The sequence below is a fragment of the Mustela putorius genome, unplaced genomic scaffold, assembly GCF_011764305.1.
Source record: "Mustela putorius furo isolate JIRA1106 unplaced genomic scaffold, ASM1176430v1.1 tig00000921_pilon_pilon_pilon, whole genome shotgun sequence".
NCBI lineage: Eukaryota > Metazoa > Chordata > Mammalia > Carnivora > Mustelidae > Mustela > Mustela putorius.
Window position 1 is genome coordinate 117,451 of NW_025421517.1, and position 13,757 is coordinate 131,207.

The 13,757-nt window shown below is 39.7% G+C and overlaps 1 protein-coding gene across 16 annotated transcripts in view; it reads left to right on the plus strand.

Annotated features, from left to right (window-relative positions):
- The window catches only part of LOC123393634 (conserved oligomeric Golgi complex subunit 2-like), a 49,949-nt gene that overhangs the window by 15,021 nt on the left and 21,171 nt on the right, over positions 1 to 13,757 (plus strand). For 6 of the 16 annotated variants that reach the window (XM_045086240.1, XM_045086253.1, XM_045086239.1 and 3 more), the window contains exons 1-3: positions 9,751 to 9,816; positions 10,978 to 11,040; positions 13,263 to 13,343. Coding sequence is in view for 6 of the 16 variants with exons in the window: in XM_045086249.1 (XP_044942184.1) it covers positions 13,311 to 13,343 (33 nt within the window). In the remaining 10 variants the exon portion in view is untranslated. Of the gene's footprint in view, positions 1 to 8,152; positions 8,190 to 8,531; positions 8,584 to 9,655; positions 9,817 to 10,977; positions 11,041 to 13,262; positions 13,344 to 13,757 lie in introns of those variants that run through there. The other 10 variants (XM_045086236.1, XM_045086237.1, XM_045086242.1 and 7 more) reach the window with 6 other exon arrangements.

Consider the following 13,757-nt stretch of genomic DNA (forward strand, 5'->3'; position numbering starts at 1 on the left):
ATCTTACCTTGCTTGTTATCTTTCATCAGAATTTTATACTTTTTCTCATATAGATCTTGTGCATATTTCATTAGATTTGCACCTAAGTATTAATTTTTTTTGGTATGCTAATGTAAATGGTCTTGTGTTTTTAACTTCAAATTCCACTTGTACATTGCTGGTATATACGAAAGCAATTGACTTTTTAAATTATTTAATTAAAATTCAATCTCGTTAACATATAGTGTACTTTTAGTTTCATGGTTAGAATTTCGTGATTCATTGGTTGCATACAACACCCAGAGCTCATCCCAACAAGTGCCCTCCTTAATACCCCTCACCCAGTTACCCCAACTTTCCCCTCTCCAGTAACCCTCAGTTTGTTTCCTGTAGTTAAGTCTCTTGTGATTTGCCTCCCTGTCTGTTTCTATTTTTCCTTCCCTTCTCCTATATTCATCTGTTGTTTCTTAAGTTCCACATGTGACTGAAACTATATGGTATTTGTCTTCCTCTAGTTCCATCCATGTCCTTGCAAATGGCAAGATTTTGTTCTTTTTGATGGCTGAGTAATGTGTGTGTGTGTGTGTGTGTGTATACCACATCTTCTTTATCCATTCATCTGTTGATGGACATCTGGGCTCTTTCAATAGTTTGACTATAAACATCGGGGTGCTTTTGCCCCTTCAAATCACTTTGTGTACTTTGGATAAACATCTAATAGGGCAATTGCTAAGTCGTTGGTTGTTACATTTTTAACTTTTTGAGGAGCCTCCGTACTGTTTTCCAGAGTTGCATTCCCACCAACAGTGTAGGAGGATTCCCCTTTCTCCACATCCTCGTCAACATCTGTTGTTTCCTGACTTGTTAATTTTAGCCATTTTGACTGATGTAAGGTGGTGTCTCATTGTGTTTTTGATTTGTATTTCCCTGATGCTGAGTGATGTGGAGCTCTTTTTCATGTGTCTCTTCGCCATCTGGATGTCTTCTTTGGTCTGTTCATGTCTTCTGTCCATTTCTTGACTGGATTTTTTTGTTTTTTGGATGTTGAGTTTGATAAATTCTTTATAAATTTTGAATACTGGCCCTTTGTCTGATACATCATTGGAAAGCAATTGACATCTGTATTTTAACTGTGTATTGTGCAGACTTGCTATAATCACTTGACTAGTTTCAGGAGGGTGTGGGGTGTGAAGTCTTTGTATTTTCTGTAGACAGTCATGTCATCTGTGAACAAAGTTTTATTCTTTCCCAGGTTGTATACCTTTTGTTTCCTTTTCTTAACTTATTTCATTAGTTTGGCCTTCCAGTATAGTATTGAATAGTAGTAGTAGGAGGGACATCCTTGCCTTGATTCCCTGTCTTCTATTTTCTCAGTATTAATATCATGTTAGCTGTGGATTTTTGGAGATATTCTTTATCTAGTTGAGGAAGTCCTCCTATTCCTAGTTTCCTGAGGGTTAATAATGAAGAGGTGTGGATTTTGTTAAATGTTTTTTTTCCTCCCCTCATTGATATGATCATGTGATTTTTTTTTTCTGTTGATATGATGGATCACATTGATTTTCTAATGTTGAACATTTTCTAATGTTGCATACCTGGAATAAATCCTACATGAACCTGGTGTATAATTTTTTAATATAGTGTTTGCTTTTATTTGCTAATTTTTGTTGAAGATTTTTGGGTCTGTGTTCATGAGAGATACTAGTTTCTTGTAGTATTGGTTTTGGTGTCAGGGTAATAATGATCTCCTAGAATGATTTAGGAAGTATTCCTTCTAGTTTTACTTTCTGGAAGAGATTTTAGAGAATTGTGTAGTATTCGATAAATGTTTGTTTGAATTTACAGTGATTGGGATTGTTAGCAGTAGCCCTCCCTTCTTTCATCTGATATTAGTAATTTATGTCTTCTACCTTTTTTTCTTTGTTTGCCTGGCTAAGGGTGTATCTGTTTTATTGATATTTTCAAAGAAACAGACTTGGGGTTTATTGATTTAAAAAAAAGTTCCTGGGACGCCTGGGTGGCTCAGTTGGTTAAGCAGCTGCCTTCGGCTCAGGTCATGATCCCAGGGTCGTGGGATCGAGTCCCACATCGGGCTCCTTGCTCGGCAGGGAGCCTGCTTCTCCCTCTGCCTCTGCCTGCCTCTTTGTCTGCCTGTGCTCGCTCTCTCTCCCTCTGTGTCTGGCAAATAAATAAATAAAAATCTTTAAAAAAAAAATTCCTGGTTTTAATTACATTGATTTCTGATCTAATTTTTATTTTTTTCTACTTCCTTTAGGGTTTTTTTTTTAATGATTTTATTTGACACAGAGAGAGTCAGTGAGAGAGGGAATACAGGCAGGAGGAATGGGAGACGGAGAAGGAGCCTCCCTGAGCAGGAAGCTCTGATGCAGGGCTCTGTCCCAGGACCCTAGGACCATGTCCTGAGCCAAAGGCAGATGATTAACCAACTGAACCACCCAGGATCCCCTCCTTACTTTAGATTTGATTTTGTTGTTGTTGCCTAAAATGGAAGCTAAGATTATTGACTTTAATCTTTTTTTGTCTAATATTTGCATTCAGTACTGTATTTTCCCTTTAAGCAGCATTCCACACATTTTGCTACATTGTATTTTGTTGAGACTGGTCTCCTGTCATTTAGAAGTGTGTCATTTAATCTCCATGTATTTTGGACTTCTTCAGCTATCTTCTGTTACTGATTTTTAATTCCATTGTGGTCTGAGAACATACTTGGTATAATTTTTATTTTTAAAAATTTGTTGTGTTTTGTGGCCCAGAATTATTCTGTCTTGATGAGTGTTCCATGTGAGCTTAAGAAGAATGTGTGTTGCACTATTACTGGGTGAAATTGTCTGTGTACATCTGTTGTACGGTAATTGATGGTGGTGTTAAGTGTGCCATGTCTGGACTGAATGTCCACATCTGTCAGATCCTTGTTGCCCTGCTGCTGGATCGGCCCATTAATGATGGAGAAGTGTTGAAGTCACCAGCTGTGATAATGTAATTGTATATTTCTCCCTGCAGTTCTGTTAGGTTGTGTCTCACCTGTGTTGATCAGGCACACATACGTTAAGGATAATTGTGTCTTCTTGGTCAGTCGATTTCTTTATCATTATGTAATGCTGCTCTTTATGCCTGATAATTTTCCTTCTCTGAAATCTGCTTTGTCTGAAATTCATGTAGCTACTCCATTGTTCCTGTGATTAGTGTTACTTTGGATTTTTTTTAATGTATCCTAGCATTTTAACTTGTTGATATTTAAGTTGTTTCATTTTTCATCAAAATATAATTCACAAAGCATAATAGTTGCCATTTTAAAGTGTACTCTTCTCTGGTTTTTAGTATATTTACTGTGTATATGGTACATACGTCACTTCTGTCTAATTCCAGAATGCTTCCATCACCCGAAAAATAAACCTCTTAGTTCCAATTCTCCCCTCCCCTTATTCCCTGGCAATCATGAATCTACTTTCTGTTTTTATGGATTTGCCTTTTCTGGAACATCTCATATCAGTGGAATTGTATAACACGTGACCTTTTGTGTCTGGCTTCCTTTAACCTGAGAGTAGAATGTTTTCAGACTTCACTCGTGTTGTAGCATGTAACAGTTTATTCCTTTTTATGGTTGTGTAAGAGGCTCTTCCACATTTTATGTATCCATTCATCAGTTGATGGACGTTGGGTATATATACTCTTTTGGCTGTTACGAGCAGCGCTGCTGTGCACATTCATGTACAGGTTGTGGCAGGAACATCTGTTGTCAGTTCTGTCGGTGTCATACCCCTAGACGTAGAACTGCTGGGTAATTGTACGTGTGTAACTTCTTGAGGAGCTACCGAGCTGTTTGCTGCCTTAGCCACACTATTTTACATTCTCACCGACAATACAGGAGGGTTCCAGCTTCTCTGCCTTTTTGCCAGCACTTTTCTTCTTCTTTTTTTCTTTTTCTTTTTCTTATTTTACCATAGTTGTCCTAGTGGGTGTGACATGGCATCTGCATGTGCTTTTGATTCGCATTTCCCCAATGACTAAGGATGTCGAACATCCCGACATGTGCTCTTGACCGTCTGTGTATCATCTTTGGAGAAATGTCTATTCAAAAGTCTTTGTCTTGTTTTTAAATTAGGTTATTTTTCTTTTTGTTGTTGAGTTCTAAGAATATATTTGCATATCCTGGTTATTAGGTCCTTGTCAGACAAATGATTTGCAGATACTCTCTCCCATTCTGTGGGTTGTCTTTTCACGTTCTCCGTAGTGTCCTTTGACACACGAAAGTTTTTATTTTGATCAAGTTCAGCTTATCTAATATTTCTTATTGCTTTGTGTATCATGTCTAAGAAAGCTTTTCCCGATCCAAAGTCATACAGATTTTCACCTGTTTTCTCTGAGTGTTACAGTTTTTACTCTTACATTTAAGTCTTTGATCCATTTTGAGTTATATTTTTGTGTATGTGTGACGTTGCTGTTCCAAGTTCATTCTTTTGCATGTAGATATTCACTTGTCCCAGTAGTACGCACTCGAAAAGACTGTTTTTCCCCCCATTAAATGGTTTTGGTATCCTTGTGAAAAATCAGTTGACCGTAAATGTATGGGTTGTAAATACTTTCTTTTTGAATACTTGGGAAATCTACACTATAAAGTAAAACCATTCCTAAAGTAGTAAAACCATTCTTGGTTAAGTGAAATGGGTCTCTATTATGGCACTGTGAGTTTGGGTTTGCTTTTCACAGCAAACGCTGCCTAACCCAGTATTCACAGATGTTCCGAGTTATTTAATCATGTGTTATGCAACTTTTGTTTATCTGAGAACAAATGCATAAATGGTAAGTTGAGTACTAATATTACCTAATAGCATTTGTTCACTGAGGCTAAGTTATATGATTTATTTATTTATTTATTTATTTAAGATTTTATTTGAGAGTGAGAGAGTGAGAGAGTGCAGGAGCAGGAGGAAGGGACAGAGGGAGAAGCAGGCTCCTTGCTCAGCAGAGCGCCTGATGTGGAACTCAAACCCAAGAGACTGGGATCATGACTTGAGACAAAGGCAGATGCTTAACCACCTGAGCCACATAGGCACCCCAGTTATACAATTTAGAATGCCATCATGAAGTTCAAGAACTTCAACAATGTGTAACTGAGGCAGGGAAAGTGATCGACCTAAAAGTATACAGTTGGTGAGTAGGATGGCTAGGATTATGAACCGAGACCCCCTCCCGTGATGTACTACATAACTATGATGTAAGGTCTGAGATGGTCTCAGGAGAGAAAGGTCCAGGCTAATTTGGTCACCAGTGTAAGAAGCAGGTGGCTTTCTGTAGATGACTGTGAAATTACGGTTTGGTATGAAGTCCTTCTCTCCGACACTAGCAGGGTCAGTCTTTGGTTGATTAACTAAAAAAGTCAGTTTAAACAAGTACTCTTAGGGAATGGTACATACAGTTTTTAGCATTTTATTTGGAAAAAATATATGTACATTTATTCTCCATTGAAACAGTGCCAGGTCTTTTCTCTGGAAACTGGCCTGCAGATTAGATTTCTGAGTTATCACAGCACTTGGGTCGCTCAATAGGTTAGGCATCTACCTTCGGTTCAGGTAATGACCTCGGAGTCCTGGGATGGAGTCCCGCATTGGACTCCCTGTTCAGCAGGGAATCTCCTTCTCCCATTGCCCCTTTCCCTGCTCATACTGTCTGTCTGCATCTCAAATAAATAAAAAGAATCTTTTTTAAAAAAGCTTTCTATGTTGTCTTTTTTTGCATTCAGTTTCAGTTTCTTTAACTGAATTGAGTGAGAATCCTGGGATCACTCCCTCCCTGCCTGGTACTGGGTCATCTCACCCATACCTAACTTAGCAAAAATTTTCTTATTGATTTCTTTGTATCAAATCTTTCCAAAGTAGCTGTGTTAGTTTTCAAAAGAACAGTGATTTTTTTTTACAGTCATATTTTGTTGGTTTACATAGTGTTTAATGAAGCTGTATAATTACGAAGTAAGTGTAGGTGTCCTTAACTAGTTTGGGAATCATCACATTTGATTCTTGCTGACTAAACAGGTCATGGAGTAGCAGAGTCACAGGGGAAGTAGATAGTAATTTATTGCCTCTAAGCATATAAGCCTACCCGGGTATCAGAGAATTGTAAAGGGGAAACACAGGATAGCTAATCCTGTGAGACCAATACTTGGAAATAGGTTATGAAAGATTTGGAACATCTGTTCAATGGGACACTCAGCATGCACATAAAATATTAATAGAAATGTATGTGCTTTACGTAAAGACATTTAAGTTATATTTTTAGATGGGAATTTTTTTTTAATAGAATGGGTTTTTATTTTTTATTTTTTATTCTTTTTTTAAGATTTTATTTATTTATTTGACAGAGAGAGAGGTCACAAGGAGGCAGAGAGACAGGCAGAGAGAGGGGGGAAAGTAGGCTCCCAGCTGAGCAGAGAGCCTGATGTGAGGCTTGATCTCAGGACCCTGAGATATGACCTGAGCCGAAGGCAGAGGCTTAACCCACTGAGCCACCCAGGTGCCCCTAGCTGGGAAATAGTTTAGATAAGCATGAATATTTGTGTGTGTGTGTGTGTGTGTGTGTGTGTGTGTACACATATGTGTGTGTACACACATACATAGAGAAGGTCTGGGGTTTCCATTCAAGATGGTGGCATAGGAGGATCTTGAACTCATCTCTTCTATGAAATACACACTGAATCTATAGCTCCATATGGGAAAACTTCCTGTGGAAAAAACCCTACAACTAGCTGAGTGACTCCTACACATTAGGTGAGTAAGGAAAAAAACCTATGTTGAAGTAAGAATCAGTCTTGCCATAAACCCCACCCCTGGTACAGTGACCTGGGATTGGGAGGGTACTCAAAACCCCAGGCTTCTCCCTGAAGAGCAAAGGATTTGAGCCCCACTTCTGGCACCCCAACTTCCAAGACGTACATCTAAGAGACAAGACCCCAAAACATCCAGCTTTGAAAGCCATCAGAGCTTGCACCCATGAGACCCACAAGGCTAAAGCAAACTGAGAAACAGTTCTTAAAGCAGTCGCCCGCGAATAGACTGACCCACCCTGGAACTCAGCACAGAAGCAGCAGACTGAAATGGGTTCAGATTTCTGTGAAAGAGGCTCATTTGCTTATCTTAAAGCCCTGAGGGGCAGGCATCTAATTTAACCTGGATGTGGGAGCCTAGTAAGGTATTCTCCAAAGATGGAGCTGATGGGTACTATCTTTGCGCTGTCCCTCTACCTTGCTTCTGCTTTCTGGTATCTCCTGGAAAGGAGCTTGAATGCTCGTATGATGCCCCGAGGTTTGCAGTTGCTACCCAGGGTATACCTCTAGATCATCTGGCTCTAGCGGCCAGCAAGACTCACACTCACGGTAGTGAGTATCACAGTATTTACAACAACCAAGACTTGGAAATAACTAAAGTGTCCACCAACGGGGTGAATGGATAAAGAAAATGTGTGTGTGTGTGATGGAATATTACTCAACCATAAAAAGAAGGAAGTCTTGCCATTTGCAACAACATGGATGGACCTTGAGGATATTGTGCTGAGTGAAATAAGTCAGACAGAGAAAGAGAAATACTGTATGGTCTCCCTCACATGTGGAATCTAAAAAACAAAATAAAATGAAGTCATAGAGAACAGATTGGTGGTTGCCAGAGGTGAGGTTGTGGAGGAAATAGATGAAGGGGTCCAGTGGTATAAACTTCCAGTTAATAAGATAAGCCTTGGGGATGTAATGTACATCATAGTGACTGTAGTAAATAATACTGTATATTATTGTATATTAATTTTATTATTTTTTATTAGAAATATGTATTATTAGCCCCAGGGTTACAGGTCTGTGAATTGTCAGGCTTACACACTTCCCAGCACTCACCATAGTACATACCTTCCCCAATGTCCACAACCCCACCACCCTCTCCCTACACCCCTCCCCACAGCAACCCTCAGTTTGTTTTGTGAGATTAAGAGTCTCTTAGGGTTTGTCTCCCTCCCGATCCAATCTTTTTTTTTTAAAGATTTTATTTATTTATTGGACAGACAGAAATCACAAGTAGGCAGAGAGGCAGGCAGAGAGAGAGGAGGAAACAGGATCCCTGTTGAGCAGAGAGCCCGATGTGGGGCTCAATTCCAGGACCCTGTGATCATGACCTGAGCCGAAGGCAGAGGCTTTAACCCACTGAGCCACCCAGGTGCCCCCCTCCGAATCCAATCTTGTTTCATTTTTCCTTCCCTACCCCCACACCCCCCACTTTGCCTCTCAAATTCCTCATATCAGGGAGATTGTATGATAATTGTCTTTCTCTGATTATTTCACTCAGCATACCCTCTAGTTCCATCCACGTCATTGCACATGGCAAGATTTCATTTCTTTTGATGGCTGCATAGTATATTATATATATATATATTTTTTAAGATTTTATTTATTTATTTGACAGAGATCACAAGTAGGAAGAGAGGCAGGCAGAGAGAGAGGAGGAAACAGGCTCCCTGCTGAGGAGAGAGCCTGATGTGGGGCTCAATCCCAGGACCCTGGAATCATGACCTGAGCCGAAGGCAGAGGCCTTAACCCACTGAGCTACCCAGGTGCCGTATATTATTATGTATTTAAAGTTGCTAAAGCTTAAGAGTTCTTAGCACAAGAAAAAAATGTGTATGTTTGGTGATAGATGTTAACTAGTCTTAGGGTGATCATTTCACAACAGATAAAAATATGGAATTTTTATGTTGTACGCCTGAAACTAACATGTGTCCATTATATGTCAGTTTCTTTAAAAAGTAATTGATATTTTATTTTTTTAAAAATTATTTATTTATTAGACAGAGATCACAAGTAGGCAGAGAGGCAGGCAGAGAGAGAGACAGGGAAGCAGGCTCCCTGCTGAGCAGAAAGCCCAATGCGGGGCTTGAACCTATAACCCTGGGATCATGACCTGAGCTAACGACAGAGGCCTTAACCCACTGAACCAGCCAGGCACCCCAAAAGTAATTTATATTTTAAAGAGAAAGACTATGGCACCTGGGTGGCTCAGTCAGTTAAGCATCTGCCTTCGGTTGAGATCTTGATTTCAGGGTCTTGGAATGAACCCTGGCATCAGGCTCCCAGCTCAGCAGAGAGCTGGCTTCTCCCTCTGCCCCTCCTCCCACTTGTTCTCTTCGTCTCTCTCTCTCAAATAAATAAAATCTTAAAAAAAAAAAAAAGTAAAGAGAAAGACCAAAACAAAGTCTGGTAGGATGTGAATCGCTGTGTTAAATAGTGAAGAAAAATAAACATTAATAGTACTTAACTGCAGAGCATTAGAGAGTGGGTGATTTTTTTTTCTCTCTTACATAAGTATTTCTTGGTTGGTTGAAAGTTTGACAGTGAACATTTGTTACTTTTAAAATTAAGAAGAAAAAGCTGTTTCTATTTTGAGAAGAGCCTCTTTGAAATGTATAATTAAAAGAAATAAAATGCCTGTAGAGTTAGGCAATTGGAGAGAATGGTCTTGGTGAGGGGCCCCTTTCCCATAATCTTAGGAAGTGAGCAGACCCCCTGATGTCCCTGTGTGTGTGTTCCCCTGCAGTAATACGGCCTCTTATTCTTTCTCTGATCTTATTTTTCTATGTAAAATGTGGTATCAGTGCAATCATTTTTTCTTTCTGTTTTGATTTTCAGGAAGATTTCGACGTCGATCACTTTGTGTCTGACTGTAGGAAGCGTGTCCAGCTGGAGGAACTAAGAGGAGATCTGGAACTCTACTATAAACTTTTAAAACAGCCATGGTGGAGCTCATCAACAAGGATTATGCAGATTTTGTCAACCTTTCCACAAACTTGGTAAACCTGAAATTCACAAGTCCTACACACATATACACACACACACACACACACACACACTTTCTCTCTCCTTCATATTTATTAAAAGGGCAGAGTTTTTAGAAACCTTTCAGTTGATTACCCCACCAACCCCACCAGAAACTTGAAGAAATTACCAATTTCATTAATAAAAGAACTAAACTTTTTGGAATACATTTTTTTTTTTGTTTGTTTTAGTTTTTATTCATTTAAGGTTGCTCTAGTTTGATTATGTTTCAAATTCATTAGTCAACAGTGAAAAGTAAAGGATAATAATACCCAAGGGGTTGTTTTATTAGTTGCTAAGTGATTACCCTGAAGTCTTCCTTGATTTAGACTAATTTGTAGGAGCAAATGTCCACCACTCTTACAATGTTTAATTTACTCCCAGGTATATCTGTTAGCCAGAGCTAGGTTGAGGGAACATTGGCCAATATTGATATTTAAAAAGTTTGGTTTTATAAAAATATAAGAATGATTTGCAGTGAGCTTATCAATTGTTTGTAAAAGCCGTTTAGAAATGTTGAATTTTGTTACTTGGCAGAAAAGTCTCCTTGTTGATGCTTCATTTTGTTTTAAATCTGTTTGTCCAGAGAAGCACAGAAAGTTGCAGCTCCGTGGGAATTTCAAGAAGCATTAAAATTAATGATGCACATTTGCTTTTGGGAAATATACCACTAAGATAAATATCCCAATAGGATTAAAAACCTAGAAAATTTTACTTCTGTTTAATTTCTATTTTTCTCAAGGCTTATAATAATGTTTAAGAGAGACGTAGCCCGTCAGACTTTCACATCAGCTGGCTGAGTATCATCAGTTACAGACAGAGAACTGTTCACCTTCTGTGAAAATTTTTCACATTCATTTAAAATGTCATCTAAAGGCAAATTGTTCTTAAGGAAACTTTCGTTTCTCATGACTTCCCTTATTTTTATAGTTTCATGTATTTCAACAGATTTTTTTCATATTCTATGAACAACATTAATGGCCAAATAACACTTCTGTTGTTTAGCTAGTTATGTAGCAAAATACGGTTGTGCCAAAAAAAATAATTTAAATCTGGTACTGCTTTGATTGTTAAATAGATACGTCACTATTACTCCTTATCGTGATGTGTTTGTGCCAACCTGGTTTTGCCTTTAGGTTGGCATGGACAAAGCCCTCAATCAACTTTCTGTGCCTTTGGGACAGTTACGAGAAGTTCTGGTAAGTCCCAAATTAATGAAAACAGTCTGCTGTGACGCCTGTTGTCCTCGTCGGCTTTTCTCTAAGAATTCTTTTCATCTGTTAGTTTGGTGGTACTGGTGGTTGTATTTTAACGGTTCATGATTATAATATTCACCTTCAGAAGAGTTGTAAATGATTTTGTTTTTTTGCATATGCTAAAAACCTAAAAAAAAAACATGTTCGATTTGAAGAAGACATATTCTCAGAGTAGACAACCTTAAAATGTCAGGGGAGAGGAAGCATATTTCCAAATTCAACGTATTAATGCCACTTTGGTCATATGTAAGTGGTTTCTAACTTACGAATGACTTGTATTTTAACAGTTTGTAATCTTGTAAATATCCCCCCCCCACACCCACGTAATCTACGTGTGGTTAGGTTCCTGGGCTGATCTACAAAAACTGTGTAATCCCTAATGGAACTGAAGGATAATATAAATAAAATGTAATACTTAATAAATGTTACATTTGCATGTTCTCTCAGAAAAATCTCTGTTGTGGGAATGGGACTCCCCACCTCTAAGCCATTGGGAATAGGAACTCCACCTGGGTGAACAGTGGAGGGGCAGTTGTGGCATCACTTCTAACAGAAAACTGTGCTGCCCTGTCTCCCACCCCCCCCCCCCCCCCCGTCTGTGTCTGGTGCCCTGACTTACGGCCTCTGTCCGTTCTGATGCCCTGTCGTAAAACTTGTCATAAACGACACCATCCTTCCTTGTGTGTCTCCTCTAGCTTGAGTGGCCTCGTGCATCCCTCCCCTAAGACAGTGCCTGCATCCTAGAGAGAATATAAGGAGAACATAATTTAAGGGAAGACACAGTACATGGTTAGAACCAAGAAAAAATGCGGAGTAATGGAAATATCAGTGCTGAGAAGCCTAGGGGAGGGGCAGGCAGGAAAGAGTTCGTGAAACAGGTAAAAATCTTGAGTTGTGCCTTGAGGTAGCCAATACTTTCCATGGTTTATGTCTCATTTGAATTTTACAAAATCTTGTTAAAGGTACTTTTCCTTGGAATGGAAGGGATTTTCGTGGTCCGCTGTTGGATTCCACACCAGCCGCTGTGGGGCTCTCCCACTGCCTCCTTGGTGTGCCTCTTTCCCCGGGGCCTCATAGTGGTGTTGTTTCCCAAGCCTAGCCTTCCTTTGGCCTCCCACTCTTCTCTCCCTGGAGGCAGACTTGCTCTACTCACACAGGCCCCGTCCCACCTCACCCCCTGCCATCACTGTATCCCCTCCCTTTTCCATGGCCTGTTTTTATGGCCACTTTGGTCCTGCTCAGCCACAGGCCTGACCTGCCTTTCTGGTCCCAACTCTGAAGCTGTTCTGTGAGATTCTCAGACCACTGAGGGATACGACTATATCTGTCTTCATTACATCCCTGTGGGCTGCCACCATACTGACGTCCAGGAGGTGTTTCATAATGTTGATGGAGTGAATTAATTCACCTTCCTGTGGAATTTTTGTGATATGCCTACTTCATTCTAGTTGTTCTGTTAACCTTTGTTTTGGCCCTAATTCCTAATTATCTCTTTATTCATTAGCTTCTGGACATGTTTCTCTACCTCTGTGCTCTGCCTTTTTCTGGTCTTCTGTTCTTCAGTCTTGATTCCTGGTATTTCCATACCCACATTTCATCATCATGCATCAGTGCTTTGACATTCTTTCATTCTCCAAAATATGCAGAATCTAAAGACCTCATCTCAGTGAAGTTGGCCCTCCATTCCTATTTTTGCTTCTCTCCAGAAGGAAGCCTGCAGTGCACATGGCTGTGTGCCTGTCTGACCCTGCCCCTGAGTGTGTGTGCACTTACATCTGCTCCCCATCCCCTCCCCACCTCGGCAGCTGTGTACACATGGCTTTCAGAGTCCGATTCGAGCCCCGTCTCATTTCCAGACTCTCCTGTACTTTGCTTCATATTATCTGTTCTCCATTCTAAGCCCCCTCATCCCCATAACTTTCACTGTATATGTGTCATTCTTCTTCTGGCCATGCAACCCTGCCTTCGTGTCATTATGCCCCCAGATCATGAGTCCCCTCAACAGTAACTATGTCTGGTATATCATGTTTTTTTTTTTTTTTTGTCAATATCTGCATAGTACTGGTGCACAGGTATTAAGTTCTGTGGAATTGAATGAGATGTAGGAACTTGATAATGTGACAAAACAATGTCTGTAATACGTTTTATTTATTATTCTTTTAAAGAGTCTCAGGTCATCACTCAGGGAAGGAATTCGGGCAGTAGATGAATGAATGTGTAAACAAGAGGACATAAGGAAGAAAAAGGTACCCTCCAGTAGATTTCTTATGCTGCATGCCAGTTGAAGCCCTCTCCTCTTTTCTCCACGAACTTGTCAGCACTATTCAGCTTTTTTTCAAAGCTCTCACGCATGTGCATTTTATGCATTATGTCACGTTATCTACCTGAAATAATAAGACAGAATTTCAGAGGTACCCACACAATCTCAAGATCACTCACTTTTTCCAGAACAAGAAACCGTGATAACTGTTGTCGGTGCAGCGCTTGACAGTTAACGACTGTATAAATTGTCAGCGGCCCTGTAAAGAAAATAGGCCTATATTAGAGACTAGGGGAGAAGTGGGCTTTCCAAAGCAAACTCAGGGTTCTGCCGTATGTTTGTTGTTATTTTCTGATCCTTTGTTCTTTATGTTCTGGTGTTCACTTTAATTTTTTCGATT